Source organism: Podarcis tiliguerta (genome assembly GCF_965153285.1).
Source record: "Podarcis tiliguerta genome assembly, chromosome: 6".
Classification (NCBI taxonomy): domain Eukaryota; kingdom Metazoa; phylum Chordata; class Lepidosauria; order Squamata; family Lacertidae; genus Podarcis; species Podarcis tiliguerta.
Genome location: NC_139539.1, coordinates 9,156,354 through 9,174,324, shown reverse-complemented (window position 1 = coordinate 9,174,324; position 17,971 = coordinate 9,156,354). Strand labels below are relative to the sequence as shown.

At 40.7% G+C, this 17,971-nt stretch overlaps 1 protein-coding gene across 9 annotated transcripts in view; it reads right to left on the bottom strand.

The window, feature by feature from the left end:
* Nucleotides 1-17,971, bottom strand: part of DIDO1 (death inducer-obliterator 1) — a 66,701-nt gene that overhangs the window by 22,756 nt on the left and 25,974 nt on the right. For all 9 annotated transcript variants that reach the window (XM_083447237.1, XM_083447245.1, XM_083447239.1 and 6 more), the window contains one exon: nucleotides 16,965-17,190. In XM_083447237.1, coding sequence (XP_083303363.1) covers nucleotides 16,965-17,190 — 226 coding nt within the window. The remainder of the gene's footprint in view (nucleotides 1-16,964; nucleotides 17,191-17,971) is intronic.

The following is a 17,971-nucleotide window of genomic DNA, read 5'->3' as shown; positions in this document are numbered from 1 at the left end:
CAGTGTGAAGTAATGGCCACAACACATCAAAACAAATACTTAAGTTGAACGTTTCAGAAGAGCACTCATTAGAATAGCACCTGACTAAACAAAGATGATTTTATTGCATCTCTCCCCATTTCACCTGAAACACTTTAGAATTCTGCTTGTAACATCATGCGAATTCTTGCATCGTAACATCAGCTTTCATTCCTACCTGTATATGTGTGGCCGCAATCGACCACCACTTTCCTAGCATTTCAACACATGCTCAGTAAGAAACTTGTAGGATTGTAACATGATATTCACAAGTGTTTTCTGTAAATAAGAGCCTCCCTCAAAAACAAACACTTGCCTTAAAATGAAATTGCAAGGTTCTATTTAAACTATAGAAATTAAGGTATCTAGATATATAGATGCACATGTGAAATAACTCACATTCAAAAAAAAATAACCTCTATTAACAATTGAATAGATATGGACAATGGCTGGAATGAGGAACAGTATAACACTCGTTAACAGAAGGAATGTAGTGTGAACTGTTTGTTATTATGCAGTTTTCAGTCATCATTTTTAAAGCAGCATCTTAAAATATAGGCCGTAATTTTGGTAGCTGAAAACCATGCTTGCTAAAAATCTCTAAACAGACATCTGAAACCTATTCTCATTAGAGGTATTTAAATATGATCTCTGAAGTAACATTGCATGAGAGACCTGCTCTTCTAGAAATTCATTAGGTATCATGTACTCACGTTTAGTGTGTTCTTTCTGTCATGCAGCAGACAGCAATGTACTTTAGTTATTCCAAGATAAACTATCTTTGTGGCTTTTGTTGCTGCTGCCTCTGCAAAGTGCTGCTATCTTGAGCAAATGAGTTTATGTAAACTACTACAGTAGGAGTAAAACTTTGCATTCATTAATGTTTAGCATACTGGATGGGATCAGAGTCCAACCACATCAGATAATTCAAAATATTAATGGTGAGCTAGTGTTCTGTCCACTCCATCGAGTTGGTGTATCTATATGTATGATAGCATTGTGAATGGCATGGCACTTATTGCCAGATTGAGAAAAGACCTGGAAATGAAGAGCCACTGGTGTTTGCATTTGCGATTAGGCTATTTCATGTGGTTTAGTTGAAATAAGTGAATAAATACTCCTGTTAAAGAGAATACTATGCCCTTATTATATAGTTCTTTACAGAGGTTCAAGAGCAATAGGAGATAAGCACAATAATCTTGATGTTTATACTAAAATGTTTACACTTCTGAGAAATTATGCAGAACTTGCTTTTCAGAAAGGAATATTTAACCACAGAAATGTTTTGTAATCTAAGATTGTTACCTTGCCTTTCTTTAGCAGTAAAAGCTTTTGTGTAAGGATAACAATTGGATACAACCCATAGAGTTACACACACAACTATGTGTGTTCCAAGGTCGGCTTGTGGCAGCAGCACAGCACGAACCTTTGACACTGAGTTAGCACTCTGACCATGGCATCCCATACTAAATACCCACGTGGCAGAACAGCAGTCCAATAAAACCAGGTTGCTAGGAAGACAAATTCTAATGCCTGTGGTTCCAAGTTAAAAGTCAAATCTTTAGCATTTAAATAATTTTAATTTAGAGTTTCAAAACTTGCAAGTTACGTTTCATATGGAGACAATAAAAATATGTACTTCATTAGACTATAATGGTGACTTTTTACACCTATTAAACTTTAGTTTCGCCCAATATTTTTGATTTAGCACACCAATAGATTCAGAAACAGATAACTTGTTCACTCACTGCAATTAGGCTTCTTAAGATTGGAGATGCAGCATCTGATGTGTTCATCCCAGTTACTCTTACTCAAGTTTTCCTTTTGGTACTTGTACATAATTTGCTCTTCCCAAATCCCTGTCCCCTCCATGCTTCAAAGCCAATTGTAGCTACCCCGTTGGAATTCCTAGTAGTCTCTTTCCCTAATCTACACAAATCACTAAGTGTTCACCTTATCCCCAGGGATGCTCCTCCACAAGGATTCCTTTGAGGAATCTGATCACTCTGCTTTTTATCATCACTCGTTTTTGCAATAAATTAGAATCTGGTAATAGCATAGAGCAAACACAGGACTCTATGTACTTGCAAATTCTGGATAAGCTCAGAATATAAACTGCAACATTCTGAAAAGCCCAGCTCTTATTTTTAAATCAAGTTTCTGTACCTTATTGTTGATACACCTTAAATCATGTAGACAGTGCACCCTTGGCAAAAAATGTTTTGCCTTTTTATAATTGAGTAATACTGGCAGCCACTTTGGACAGTTTACCGTGGGAAAGTGGCATATAAACTAGACACCTCTGATGTCTAGTGTGGGAGAAGTGGGTGTTTGGCATAGGGTCTCATTGAAACATATCTCTGCTCTTACGCACAAACTGGTTTGAAGAATGGCACAATGGCTCAGTGTGTCTGACTGTTAACCAGAAGGTTGGTGGTTTGAGCCAACCAAGGGACAGCTATGATCAGGATTCCTGCACTACAGGGGGTTGGACTAGATGACCCTTGAGGTCCCTTCCAACTCTGCAGCTCTGTGATTCCAAGTTATAAAACATATACAGAAAATGTTAGATATACCATATACAGTATAGGAAAAATAGATCACCTTCAGGAATTGCTTTTGAGCTTGCCTTCTTATAAACAAATATCTTGAGATGCTCTTTTTGTGTAACGAATGTTCTCTATAGAAGAGACACAGAGTCTCCCAAGGGCTGCAGTAAGTTCTCTCAGGAAATGCAGGATTAAGACTTTAATTTTTTCCTACTGAAACTTGCATTTAGTTTAAGTTGTTGGTTTTACATTTGAAAAGTTAACAGGATCTAACCTCTTCTTATTTTTTCCATTTCAGCAGTTGAACACTGACAGCCTGAAAAATACTGGCTTATCTGCAAAAGCCGCTATGCAAATGATTAGACACAACAGGAGGCATTTGCCGCACAGTAGCAAGCTTTCTGTTTTCTTCAGTTGTAGCATAAACAAATCTACCAAAGCAATTGGGAGTTGAAGTAACTAAGAACCTAGTTTTTCATCATGGGCTTCTCACTCTTTCATTTTAACCTCCAGGTACCTGACCATGCCAGCTGTGATGGGTGGAAGAGTTGTGAGGAATTTACAGCAGCCTCGGAGTGACAACACACTATGGGCTTCCCTGCTTATGCATACAAAGTAAGCTATTTATTCAATTTCTTGCCTGCCCTTCTTAAGGTCCCAGGGGTTATTTGGCATTAACAATTCTGAAGCACATGTATTTCATCATAAAAAACCACCCACCAAGCCTGTCAAGATGTGTTGAGAAATTCCTGCAATCTATGAATACAAGGGCCCATACTAGTTTTACTGTGTTTTTATGTAGTATCAAACCCTTCCCATGAAAGTAACTCAAATGCTACATTTTAAGAATGAGGGCTGAAGTGTGTGGTCTGGAATCGCCTGGTGCAGAATTGCTGAAGTAAAGATGATGTAGACCTTTTTAGTCTCTTGACTAGGAGACCACTGAAAGCCCCATATAAGGAAAGGGCAAGAAAAACACTACTGGAGGTAGGGATCCAGCTTTAGGGAGATAAAATCGCCTAAGAACCCAAGAGCAACAGATGAGCAAATACTGAGAAAGGATACCTGATTCGAGAGCAGACTATAGATAGCCAGACATAAAATCCCAACATGTGTACTTGGCCTGATTTTTCTGCCTTCTTTTCTCCTGTTACTGCCCATACTTGTGCATTGCCACAGCAACGTACATTTTGTGTCTTGGAGGATAAGAGCGGGACAGAGAGAAACAAACAAGCTGTATCCTCAGGCACGACACAAGAGAAAAACACTCCAGAACAGATGGGGTCTCAAATTGCCTGCAGGCTTGTTGTGTTCCCATTCGTGAAATGAGGGCTGGGGGCTTTGAAAACAAGTATAATTGCAGAGCTGCAGTCCAGGGCAAGTGCGCAGAGAGAACGGCTGCAACAGATGTCAGCCCTGATCTGTTGTTTGTGGGCAGGAATCTTTGAGGCCTTGAAGGTGAAGAGGGAAGATCAACAGCGATAGCACAGTAGCTGCATGACAATCGTATTGGTAGCTCCCCAAGTGCCCGACTAAGCAGCTACCTGGAGACACGGCTAGCTGCTACTGTAAGGGGGACTCCATCCTATCCTAGCCAGTGTCCACATCTTCAACTAAACAGCTCCATCCAGACATTTTGGGGCAAAGTACTTTACAGTGTTTGCCTGCAAATGCTCAAAGGCTGGTGATCACCGTATGCAGAATTAAGGGAATTATATTCACAAATTCCAATAACTGTTACTTGCAGCTGCTTTTATAAAATCACTTCTACTGACACATGGTTTTAGTGGTCTTCGTAAGTTGAATACTAAGTGGTGACCATTCTTTTGGGCAAGTATGCCACAAATCAAGTCAAAAGTATGAAAAAATATCATTCAGGTGCACATTATACCAAGCAGGGGTCCGCTGTGGAGTTTACTGAACTGAGCAGTAGGAAGAAGTGCAGGACTGACCTTTTCCATAGCCACCAACCCAAATAAAATTTTCTTAGATCAAAATTGTAGCAAATCTTAATACAGAAGGCTAGTACACCAGACTAACACAAATCTAGACAATTACTTATATTAACTGTACAATTCACATTCCACTCCACAAGTCTGCACAGATTACTCTAGTCCATAATATGGGACAGAGTGGTCCAACCTCCCAAAGTGTGCGGCAAGAGTACTTTGACACAGAAACCAGAGGCTCCAGAGTGAATCAAATTTTTATATTGTTACTTAAGTATTTGCAATATAGCTAGTATTATTTAATATACACCATTACTATATTTAAGTATAAGCATAATGGGACCTACTCCTGAGCATAGCTGTCAACTTACAGATTTGAAAATAAGGGGCCAGCAGCCTTGAAAATAAGGGGCCAGCAGCCTTGAAAATAAGGGATCAGCAGCCAAAATAGGGGATTTTCCCAGCCAAAGGCAGAAAGCCCAGCCAGCAGCCAGCAGCCAAACAAAGCCTCAAGCAGTGGTTCCCACAGCGCAGCAACCCGGCAAAGGGGATGCAACAAGGAAAACCACCATCCCCTCTCTGCTGGGAAGCGCTGAGCAAAGGCGAGTCCCCAGGCAACATGGCCGAATTGAGCGGCACAAGGCTCCACCCCCCAGTCATTCTTAGACTCCTTATTGGGTGAACAACGCAGCCAAGCAACACAGTTGGAGCCTCCCTGGCTGGCAGGGAGAGGACCTGCTTCCTTTGAAACCCGGGAAATTTAAGGGACATCATCAATAAGGGACAGCAGTGGGACACGGTGCTGGAATAAGGGACTTTCCCACCAAATAAGGGATGGTCGACAGCTATGCTCCTGAGTTAGTATGCGCTGAATCAGTGTGCTAGGCTGTGATCTGCAAAATAGGATTATAACTCCATGTGTGGTCAAAATGCAGTGCAAGACTATGCAAATGCTGTTAAGTTCACTGAGCCTTATATATGTGGAGGCATCCAGTTGTTCATTATCAGTGTGTGGAAAATACCTCTCTCACATTAATACATTATTTTGTTGTCCAGAGCAATCCTGGGCAAGGTTAGAGGATACAGCAGGGGAGGGCTGGCACGTTTGGCCTTGAAGGGGATGAGAGAGACAAGCGCCTTTGCTGTTTGTTTTCTTGTGTGCCTCACAGCAATAAGGGAAAAAAAGCCAGCTACTTGAGTCACTTTAAGAAGTCCTGAACACTGCCAAAGGCTGTCGAAAATGGCCTTGAGGGCTGCATGCAACCCCCAGGCTGCATGTTGGACCACCCTCATATAGGAAATCAAAATTGTTTGTGCATCTGTTAAACATCCATCTGAGGGGAAGTGGAGTTAATTGACAAACGGTACGACTTGGGAGTCAGGGAATTCTTGCCAACTTTTCATGGGTCTAGCCTCAGCAACCTACACATGGCTATGATTGCATGAATATAGTCAAAAACTAGGCTCATATTGAGTAGACTTATCTTTATACATGTCATTTGTTGAAAAAAGCACTGATGCAGCTGAAGGTATAGCTTAGGGGGAAGTGACCAGAAACTTTAATTAGCTGATATAAAAGACAGAATTCTATTTCACCTAAAATTGAAAGCCATCCCATTGTGGCTGTAAATTACAGCCAGAAAACCACAAACAGCTCATGCATGTACGTTATTCAGGAATGTGGTGGTGGTGGTGGTAGGAAATGCATAGAATTTCTAGAGTCAAATAGGAAAGGGAAGTGATTGCATTCTACTCATAGCTATTGCACAAGGCATGCACTCACCACCATCAGTTCTGTAGGCATTAGCTAGCTTTTGGCTTAATACTGAAGATTGCAGCTGGATGGGAATCTTAAAATCGCAGAAGTTTTATACAGCTTATCTAAATATATGGCTTGATTATGCAGTAAAAACAATCTCTTAAAAGTAGTAGCACCTGTTATATACATAAAAGACATAGGTAAGAGAGGTCTGCCTACTTGCTAGAGCATAGGGTATTTATAGGGTTGAAGCTTACAGGAATGCCTATGCACAGGATTAATTATCACTATTTCAATTCAACAAACATTAAGATGCAGAAATCAATAGCACATTAGATTTTTTTAAAAACCAATTTAAATATGCCATTTAATATTTTTAAATCAGCTTTGTCATTCTTGTTTTGCTTTTTGAAAAAATCCCTGTATGTTGTTGACTCCTTAGTACTAAGTTTGGCCCCTTTCTATACTGTGCTGCGGAACTTGTGATCATTCAAATATGGCATTTCCAAGCATCCATCAGCCCCAGCCAGGATCACAAATGGTCAGGGATGGGAGCTGTAATGCAGCATTTAGAAGGCAAGAGGTTCCCCCTTCCCCCCGGTTCTGTATGTGTGTCAGTTACATCCTACTAACCTTCTTTCCAGTACCATTATCTTATTTAAGTCAGTTTAGACCACACTCCTTTAAGTGCCAATTACACAACACTGGTTTATTTTACACCCTCCCCTCAGGCATGGGGTTTGTCTGCCTGCCAGTACTTTTCAAAAGAAAAACATAGTTGCATATATACTAAAGCAGCATGACCAGATTAGCCCATACTGCAATTTGTTGATATGCACATGCTCACTGGGAAAATGGGACACCTGAGTTATGGTTAGATGTCCTGTAAATTAGGTAAGGCAACAAGAAGGCAGGCAAAGGAGGCTAAGAGAAACCTGTTCTGCCCATTCATTGTAGATTTACCGATGGGATATGAAGTTTAGACTTGCTCATCAAGTTGCATTTGGTTAGGGAAATCTGCTCCTTCCCAATGAAATTTCGGTTAGCATTAGAATTTGATGTGTGCAACTACAGGTTCCAACTTGCTTCCATCAGTTGCAAGAGGAGTTCTGCCAATTCCTTACAGTGTGCAGGCAGACCCTAGATGGGGGCATATGAATACAGGTTTAACAAACTCCCTACCATGCCATAATTGGTACTGCAGTTCTGGTACCCCTATTATTTGTTTGCAGTTCTCATTTGATGACACCATAAGATGTTGGAAAGTCCAGCCATAAAATTAGTCTACGGTGGTCATTCTGTTGAAAGGAGTAAGCTGCCAGTAGGCTCTCTGCCATCCTTCCTTGGAATCTTGTTTGTTCATGGCCCATATTAGGATAGTCATGTAATTTGGATTTAGGTGGCAGAGGAGAAAGTAGTTGTAATCAAGTCCTTTTCTCCCACAAGCTAGCAATTCTACACTAAGCTCATGCTGACAATACCAAGACACTGGGAAGTGATTCAATAGTCCCCAGAGGGGATCTTCTTTCACTTTAGAAGGAGTGATGGAACTAGTCACAAATGAATCTAAAGTCCTATGGTTAGCAACTGAACAGTGTGTTCCATTAATGAATGCAACACTACATGCTCCAATATTGGAAATGCCAGTTGGCTGGTCAGCAATTACCCTCCAATTAACTAAAATATCAAAACATCCCTAGCAGTTTCTGCCATAAGGGAAAAAGAACACACCACCTTTCCTTAATTGCTGAATAGCACACATGACTATGTTGAGGGTGCCAAGCACATCACCTGTGTAGGCACAAAATGTGGTACACATGTTTAAGCCTTTGTTTGCAAGCCCATATACAGTCAGGTTCTGTATACCATCATCACAAAGCATATGTATCTTTCGTATGTGAATACCACAAAAATATGAGCCAGTAAACAGAGATTTTAAAACATTATACGTAAGGCTGACTGGGGGGGGGGGAGGGGTGCAGAAAGGTCATATGATTTAAATCTTCCTCATGTCTAGAATTGGCATACCTGTTCATCATATATGGCTTCTTCAAAAAGTATTCACTTTAGATAGGATAGTAAGTCAGATTAAATGTGGTTTCCAGGTTTACCCAGTGACACTAATTCACGGCAAGGATGAAAATCACAAAATCACACCCAGCATATTTTTCAGATTTCTAAAAATTTCATCTTAATCGTTTCTAGTCCTCATGAAAAGAAATGTCTGTTGTATTATGTATATGGAGCTGCTTCGCATAGATCACCTCAGAGCTCACCTACCAGTCCACACATGACTCCCTATCTTGTCTTCTACTGCACGATTCTCTAATGATTTCAGAAAAGCTAACCTTTCAGTAGTAGTTTTGAGTGAACTACCACTGTTGCAGATTCAGTTCAAAGAGCGCCTACATTTGACTTAGAAATTTGACTTTGCTTACAAAAAAATAACCAAATCTTTGAAATGGCTAACTTAATAATCTGCATCAGATGAAACCAGGAGCACTTTATTAAAAAACAAAACAAAAAAACCTCATCGAAAACAAAGGCACGAATCTAATTTTCTCCTTGTGAAATGGCAATCATGTTCTTGCCAAATTGTGGGAAATTATGTGCGCTAAGAATACCCTACCTGAAATACCAATTTGAAACCATTTCAGCAAAACACAGGCGGTTAGTAGTTCTGTTGAGATGATTATGCATCACAACACCAGCACATGACTGCTTTTCAAACATTGCTGCCCATATTATTTGGATACCATGCAATAATGCAAAATTTCAGTAATAAAGCTAGGGCCAAAATGCTTTGGTAACCACTGCTGCCTCAGTAACTGGTTGAAATAGGGCAAATCAACCCCATGATCCAGTTGTACACTCTTAGTGTCACATGAAATGCAGTAACAGGGCTCAGGTGGCATCTTCTGGCAAGAAGCAAGATTTAGTATCATGAGTGAGATAGTTGGTAAGCATCGTGAGGATTGTCAATGCGAGCTCTGCTTAGGTTGATTTGAGAATTTAGTACATGGATTGTGCTAGTTTTGTTTGCTGTAGCTAAAATGTACAAAAACCCCAAATGCATTTCATTGCAGATTTCTGAGAAAGCAGTTTCTGCCAAGTCTGTGTGTGGCACAATTTGCAATAATCTAATGATTCCCAGTGAGTGGCTTAAGAGAATCTTGTGTGCTGTTCTCGGGTTGCTGATTTGTGCAAGGCTAAAAGTAGATGGGAACCTCTGCAGGCCTTATTGGTCTCAAGAAACCAGATGGTCAGAATGGGGAGAAGTTTGCTCTCATTCCAACTCCCCTAAAAGCCAAGATGGCTTTTTACTGAATTTACTATGTTTCCCCTTTGCTGAACAGGGAAACTGAAATAGAAGGCTAAGCAAGTAATTCACTAGTAGTGTGTGGAAGATCTTAGTAAGTGCATAGACAAACCGTCTTATCAACGGGCCAAACTTGAGGTAATTTTCATATGATGCTAATCACATATGCCTAATCAGTTCTAGTATTCATTGGATTTTCCTAACTTTTTATTATGCACTGAAAATATTTATATGCAGCCCTATTACAGAATTGTGCTATGGAGTGTGTAATGTTCTCTTTAACAGAGAACATCCAGTCCATTTAAGACAATGGAAGTGGAATGTTCTTGTAGGAATGAACAATCTCCAGGTAAATAAAAAAGTACCCAAGCCCCCATTCACAGTGCAAAAGATGGGTGTGGAGGCTTGTAGGAGGGGTATTTTAAACCCTCAAAAAGCAAAACCCATTCCAAGCACTTCCATAATGTTGAATAGTATAAATGGCAAAGATCAGCAGGTGCTGCAGCCATTCCACAATATTACTTACCACAAACTGTAACTCAAGTGTTGCCTCTGCATGTTCACTGTTGGGAGATGAATGCAACACTTCAGAGCATCAGCAGCATGTAGAGCCATGCTTGAAAGACACTCAAGCACCCTAATGTAGCCCTGCATCTTTGGTTCCTAGATGTGTCACCAGAATCTGCCTCAAATCCTCCTGTCTGCGGTTGGAGGAAGATAGTTCCTGTTATGCTTTTAAATCTGTATTATTTATCTATTATTTTTTTGTTCCTGGTTCTCCTTCTGGACCCACTAAGCACCTTCTAAAGTGCATCTACCCCCCCAAACCTCAAAACACGCTGCATTGCCCACCCCTCTCGAGAGTCATCAAATCAGGCTTGAAAGCAAGGCTTGCTTTAAACCCAGATTCTGGACTCGCAAGTGTTAGGACAGGCTGTTCATCTGTGTCAGGATTTCTTCATAATAGTGAGGCAAGTCTATGAGCATTTGCCCAATTCAAGTCAACCAGGACTGCTTGTTGGTTCAAACTATTTTCAGTTGTACTACTCCCCACTTGGAACAAATGTAAACTGCAACTGTTTGCTGCTGCCTACAATCAGGTTTCGAACTCGTATAACTTGATTAAGGCAGCTTCTCTGCATTTTAACCATGATCATATTCTAAACATGGGTGAATTAGTTTTCTCCAGCCTTACAAAAGGGGAACTGAAGGAAAATTAATGCTGTCTATACGCAGTGCTGTACAGAAAATAAATATAAGGCATTGCTTCATGTGTGTTTGATATAGTCTTTTAGAAATGATTAGTGATGAACCTGTTTTCAACTTAGCTGGGTAATTGTGACATGCTGTGTGATGAACTTTAACCAGCCTTATCAGGAGTGGTCTACTATAGGCAGGGAAGGATAGCCGCTTTTCAGGATGGTTTTCTTCCTCTGAATCATCCAAGATGGCACCAATTGCAAATGGGACATTGAATTGGCAAGCCCTGGTGCTCAAGCTCTATGGAAACCTATCCTGGCAAGGTCTAGCATGCCTTCCTTGGACATCTAGAATCTCATCAGTTGGCCTGTGGGACAAGAAAAATCTTCACTCTCTCCCAAACCCAACCCAGGTAAGTGGATGTTTCTGCAGCTTATACACCTCCCCTGCAATATGTGGTGCAGCCCACCGCTTAAGTCTTCTTGCACAGATCTTGAAGATGTAGCTCCACGGAGGGCATCTTCAGCTCCCATTCACTGCTTTCAGGCACAGTCAGAAGCCACGCAGCAGTCCAGATCTGCTCCTTTGTCTGTAATACTGGAAGTATGAGACATCAGCACGGAGAACCCCTTTTATTTGGAGGGGAGGAGGAAGAGTTCCAATTAGTCACTCAGCCAGTTTAAGCTAATGATGATAAAAAAAACTCAAAACATATATAGTAGGAAGGAACTTTACATTCCTTTTATATTTGATTAGCAAAGAAAGAGTTGAAGAGGTAGACACATGACAGCCCCAAATGGTTGAATTACACCTGCTAACCGAGCTGGGTCACTGCTCTCACACAAGAGATTTTCTTCAGGTAAGAACTTGCCCCTGATTCTGCACACTACCCTTACTTCTATATAATCATCTTTTTAATTCCAGGCTAGTATTTAGTTTCCTACACCTACCCAGCATGGAACATCTTGCAAATGCTCTAGGGCACAAAATATGACTTGCTCTGATCAGAACAAATGCTCAAGTGATTAGAACACTCTTATATTTAAGCACTTGTCTGGCTGCCCCTGGTGATAAGGAATACCACATAGGCAAGGGCACAAAATTACCTCCAGACCAATTTGTTGCAATTTTACTAGCTTCTACCCTGGCTGTGGAAAAAGGAAAGCCCCTTCCTCCTTTGCCAGCACAGAAGTGCAGCAGAAAACCTAGAGAGCAGGCTTTTGTATTGCTTGCACAGGAGGCACAGTCCCATCTTGTACACCTAGCATATAAATCAACCGGGCTGTCAGTGTTGGAAGGCTGTCAACAAGTATCTCCTCTGTCAGCCTCCAACATTTTTACTAGCCTTTTTACTCATAAAAGGAAACCCTCTCATGAGTAAATGTTTTTTTTTTTTTTTTTTTGCAGTTCAGTCACTAATTAACAAGGCTGGATTATTAGAGTGCTCATAGCCTTTCTAGTCCCATAAATACTACTCTCTGGTTTTCAACAATTCTCATCTGAAAAAGCTCTACAATGAGAAAACATTGAACTTCAAGGTGTTCTGCTGATTTTGAAGAAAAATTAGTGATATGCTTCCTCTGCATTTTAGAATATCCTGGCTGCATCTTGAGATGTTGCCAGCCCCTTTCTCTTCTCACCAGACTGCTAATTACTTCCTTCAATTTAAGCACTTTTAATTGATTACTACTACCTGAGAAATGGAGTTTACAACAGCACTCTGACACTACTCTTGACCTCAGTATAGATAAATGTGATGTTAAAGCATTCTAGCACTTTAAAACCAACTTTAATGGAAAGGAAGGGCTGAGGGGAGTATTGAAGACTAAGGTAAAGGTAAAGGTACCCCTGCCCATACGGGCCAGTTGTGTCTGACTCTAGGGTTGTGCGCCCATCTCACTTAAGAGGCCAGGGGCCAGCGCTGTCCGGAGACACTTCCAGGTCACGTGGCCAGCGTGACGAAGCTGCTCTGGCGAGCCAGCACCAGCGCAGCACACGGAAACGCCGTTTACCTTCCCGCTATAAAGCGGTACCTATTTATCTACTTGCACTTAAGGGTGCTTTCGAACTGCTAGGTGGGCAGGAGCTGGGACTGAAAAGACGGGAGCTCACCCCGCCACGGGGATTCGAACCGCCGACCATGCGATTGGCAAGCCATAGGCGCTGAGGTTATACCCACAGCACCACCCGCGTCCCATATTTAAGACTAGTCCTGACTTATTAGAAAAAGCAGCTTAAAGCAGGACCAACTATATACTAATTTAACCATTTCATTGCTAGAAGTTATTTTTGAATTCCTTTTTGCTTATGGACCCAGCCACCCAGAGTGGCAGGTGCAGCCCAATCAGATAGGTGGTGTGTTAGTAAGATGTTATTTTTATAAGGGCTTGTCATATATACTTCCCCCTAATTTCATTATTGCTTTTTCTTTCACAGCTTTCCACTGTCAAAACTCATTAATATTCTAGTTTTTACAGAGAGAAATAAAAGCTACAATGAAATTGTGTTTTGAAGTCAGAAGTACATTAAGGCTTTCATTGTGGCCAGTAAATCAATCAATTTCATTTTTCTCAACTGCAAAGGAAAAGCAGATGGTGTGTTGAAATGAGATGTTAGTTTTAAATCCTATCATCAATGTTTTGATTCTAGACAGTCAGAATCAACTAAGAACAACAAAAATTAAGAAACTCTATCTCTCTCTTGCCCAGTAGGTGGCAGAAGGTTCATCCATCGGATTTCTGGATTGGTTTTGTAATAAGAAGTTTCTCACCAGCACTTGAAATAATACTCTGTCCCATTATTTGGATTTTAATTTCACATTCTTTGTTTGTGACTACATTTGTCCTGCAGCCAACTCAAGACTGCATGACAATGTATGACACTATCATACTTTCAGAATGACAGAGTAAGTGAATTCCCTACTGATCTGCATTAAAATGCAACATCAAAAATGCTATCGCAATAGACACATATACATAATTATGGCAATACAGATTTGGTTTTATAGCTGTGTTTTTAATGTTGAAGTTGTGTACTGAACAGCATGTTTAAGTAATCTGAAATTCTCCTTTCCAACCTACTCTCATAAAGCAGGGTATGACTGTATATTGTTTGCTGTTAAAAACAAATAAATTCAAGCATAGTCAAATAGCTGAACTTTTTGAATTTAATGTGGGGAACCCGGGTTCAAAACCTTGTTCAATTAGAACATTCACCGTGAAGTCACTATCTCTCAGCCTGACTTGCCTTACAAAGCTGTTGTCAGGGTAAAATGGGATAACCCACAATAAATCGCTCCAATAAGACTGAAAGAAAACCCCACTCTTTTTCTGAGTAACAGAAATTTTGCCTCCAGTGGCTGAGTACCTGTAAACAGTGATAAAGGTGTGACAGGAATGTTTAGGGTACAGAACACAGCTTCCCTTCCTCGGTACTTGAACAGTTTCATTGAATCATTGATAGTGACTCAATAGCCATGGACTAGAAGTCCAAATAGAGAACTTGATCTGCTAATTCCCAACCCTCTCCCTACGAGCATATTTGTTTTATTTTTTAAAATGTAATCATGGATAAGGGACATTTGATGTTATAGTAAGATACCTGTCACAGTAATAGGATATATAATGCTGAAGCTACTTCTTCCCCTCCCCATAGTACACTATCAGCCTACATGGTATACTAGAGCAATAGGGAATCCTTTTCCTCCCCACAGTTGTTATTGTTTTGCCCAGAGCAACATGTATGGTATCTCCTTATTCTTTCCATCTGAAGTTCCTCAGAACAGCAGTATCATGTGTTCGCTTAATGTGTAGTAGGATCCCACTAGGTGATGGGTGCAGTATTGAGCAGAACTCTGAAAAGGAGTTCCCCAAATCCTCTCCACACAGACACAAACCACCTGAAAATTCCTGAGGGTCTTGGAGGACTACTTAATGATTTTTCTGTTTGTTGTAGTGACTGTGATGCACTGTGCTAGACTGTATTGTTGGAGACTTGTCATGGACCACTTGAAGGCAGCCTGCAGACCAGTTTGGGAACCTCTGCTCTAGAGTAACCAATAGCTATTATGAAAGAAAACTAGTGCAGTTAACTAAAAAGTTCCCTTTACTAACATCTAATTTAAGAGTGTGTGATGAGGTTTTTAAGGCCATTTTTCAGGAAAATGAACACTCACAACCAGGCACTACAGTGCAGCGAGCATCCAATCAGCATGGGGTCATAAGTACTTTAGATACTTCTGAGAAGTGCAAAGACATGCAAGAGTAGATGGAGCACAGTAGGGTGCCATGTCTCTTAACACTGTAGAGCTTATTGCTGTCCACCATAATAGTGTGTTTTTCAGAGATCGGAAAGGAAATGAATGAAGTTTCATGTAATGTATGTGAGATCCAGATCTACTCCATCAGGTGATGATCAATAAGACTTCTGTACATGCCCAACCCCACACAGTGCCAGGACTAATCAGTCTACAGATACAAATCTGCCTCCCAAGAAAGGGGGAGGAGTAACCACTCCTGGCTAACCTCCACCACTGAAGGAGAAAGGAGTCGTTTCAATGAATGAATTTATATTTGGTAGTTTAGCAGTGATACATAAAGCAACTTGAAGACGTTCATAGAACTTACCTTGAAGTGGGAGCAGCTTCTAGAGATGGTGAAAGCTCTTCACTAAATGCAAACTAAACGAATATGTCCATTTTCAAGCATAACAGCAACAATAAAAAGATAGTTCCAACTCTAAATTTCCCCACTAGTTATGGGATTTCACAAAAATGCTCACATTTTGATTATGTACCAGTTAATGTACAATTGATATAGACATTGCTGAGATTAGGCTTCTCAATAGTCACTTGCCTGGCAAAGTAGCCTTGACGTGACTAGGTAAGGAAGCTTTAGTAAGCTGGAAGATAACTGGCTCTTTCAGACTGTTGTGCCAGAAGTGACCCATAGGGCTATGTGCAGGCAGGTGGACTAGCAAGCTTCGTAGATTTCGTTGAAAGGCTGGGCTGGGTTAATGAAAGTGACAAGGAGAAACAAACCTACAGGAGGTTTTAAATAAAGGTGTTGGAATCCTACACGCCTTAGATACCAAGTCCTCCTGTTCTTGGCTGCCACTGACAAGCAAAAGGCATTACCTTGTTGGTCAAACCTCCCAAAATGAAAGCAGGCCGAAATGAAAGGTGGCTTCTCCTCAAGCCCTGGAACTCCATTCTTTCAGGGTTTCACCAAAGCCATCTTCCAGTGGTAATCAAGCAAACATTTAGAGACTGTTATTTTAGTACCAGACCTAAGAGTTTTGTCTTTTGCTACTGTTACTGATGCATAGCCTTATATCGGGGATTACAAATATGTCTGACACATTTGAGCATTAAGTCCTTTACCCCCTTTTGCCATGCAATAAAAAAACCTGCAACACTGTTTAAATGAAGGAAGTAAAACAGGCCTAAGAGAACAATCATTTTTACATTGCAAAGCGCTAACTTACTTACCTTTATAAGCTAAACATTGCCAAAAATGTTCTTCAAATACTTTAAAGTTGTGACATTCAAGGTGAGAACTCTCTTCCTATTGTTCTACCTTGACGGATGCCTCTGACACATGCCTTTCATAGATAAAAATCCCTATGGTTTAAGATGGGCCTTGACATGATTTCACGTAAGTCACATTCTTGGAAGGAGGATCAGCCCCTCCCAAAACTCCCCAAAATTAATACCTAAAAGTTGTGTGGTTGTGTATGCATGTAAATTATCCATTTGAATCATTCAGAAACCTTGTAGACCTGACATTCCTAAGTCATAATGCAAAGGCAGATAGGGACTTAAATAAAAGTGAACGAAACAGTTACTCTGTACATTATATAAACTTAGGAAACAAATAAATGTTTATCATTACCTACCTTCTATTAGAACATACCTATCATCTATGAAAAATTGGGTTTGTTAACCTGCAAGTATACGCTTAAGTGCCATGTTATACAACCTGAGAGAAAACCCCAAGTTGTCGTTTCTATATATGAGCCTTGAAACTCTCCCTGAGAGGTATGTGTGCAAATCTTTGAAGATGGGTAAAGACCGTAATTAAAACCCCTTTCTAATTTAACAGGGTCAAAAGTTGAAAGGTACTCAAGGAAAGTGTAATGATTGCAGAGGTATATCCCTGTGAAATACATACATTTGAACAACAGTGATGATGAAATGGCAGGAGTCTTTTCTGGCTTTACTGCATTATAATTATGATCGCTTGCCCAGGATGGTGTGCTGCTTTCTGAAGCTGGCTCTTTAGCAACTGTCTGAGTATTTGCTTCGGTCTTTACGGGTGCTGCCACGGTTTTCTTCATGATAATCTCTCTTTTATCAGGAGCTGGTCTCTTCTGTGCGGAGAGAGGTCTGATACCGGCCTGTGTAACCAGCAGAACCTTAATCACTAAGTATTGCAATAATACAGTCATCATAACACAGGAGTAGAGGTCAGTTCGTTGTGTATTAGAGAACTTGCAAACATCTCATACAACAAAATTCCGTATTATATTTCTCTGCATGCCACCTCCAGAAACTATAACCCTGGCTTGGGATCAATAGTATGCACAACACACAACTATAGCAAAGTGAATGCAGATCATAATAGGTGGTTGAGCACCTGTTTGTAGCTGATGTTCCGCCAACCCATAGATTAACATGGGTGCAAAGGATCTGAAGCAAAGAACAAGCTGTGCCTAACCATGGTTCTAATTTGTTTGGGGAGCCTCAACAAATACCGGAAGTTCCCCACTTCAGCGGTTTCCCTTCCCTGAACTGGTGGGTGACAGCAGGGGACAGGGAAGAGATTGAGTTTAGTGCACTCATGATCAAGTGACTGCACAGGGCAAATATTTTCAAAATCATTCTCTATTCTGCAATAAATTGTTATGCTATTGCTATGGCCATTAGGCACGTAGATATTTGCCCTCCATGAGTTGGTGGGCAACAGTGAGGCACAGCTTAGTGTGCTAATCCCTGTTCTCATGTATGCTTTTACAAGCAAGAACCTCTGTATGAGGCTAGTATGAGAACTGTATCAGCTTAAGGAGATCAAATGCGGCACTAATCTGCAATTGTGAACCTGTGTGTGCCAGCGATGTATCAAACGTCATTTCAAGGAATGTTACTGGTTTGGAGTTTTGCTTTTTTTGATACCTTCTG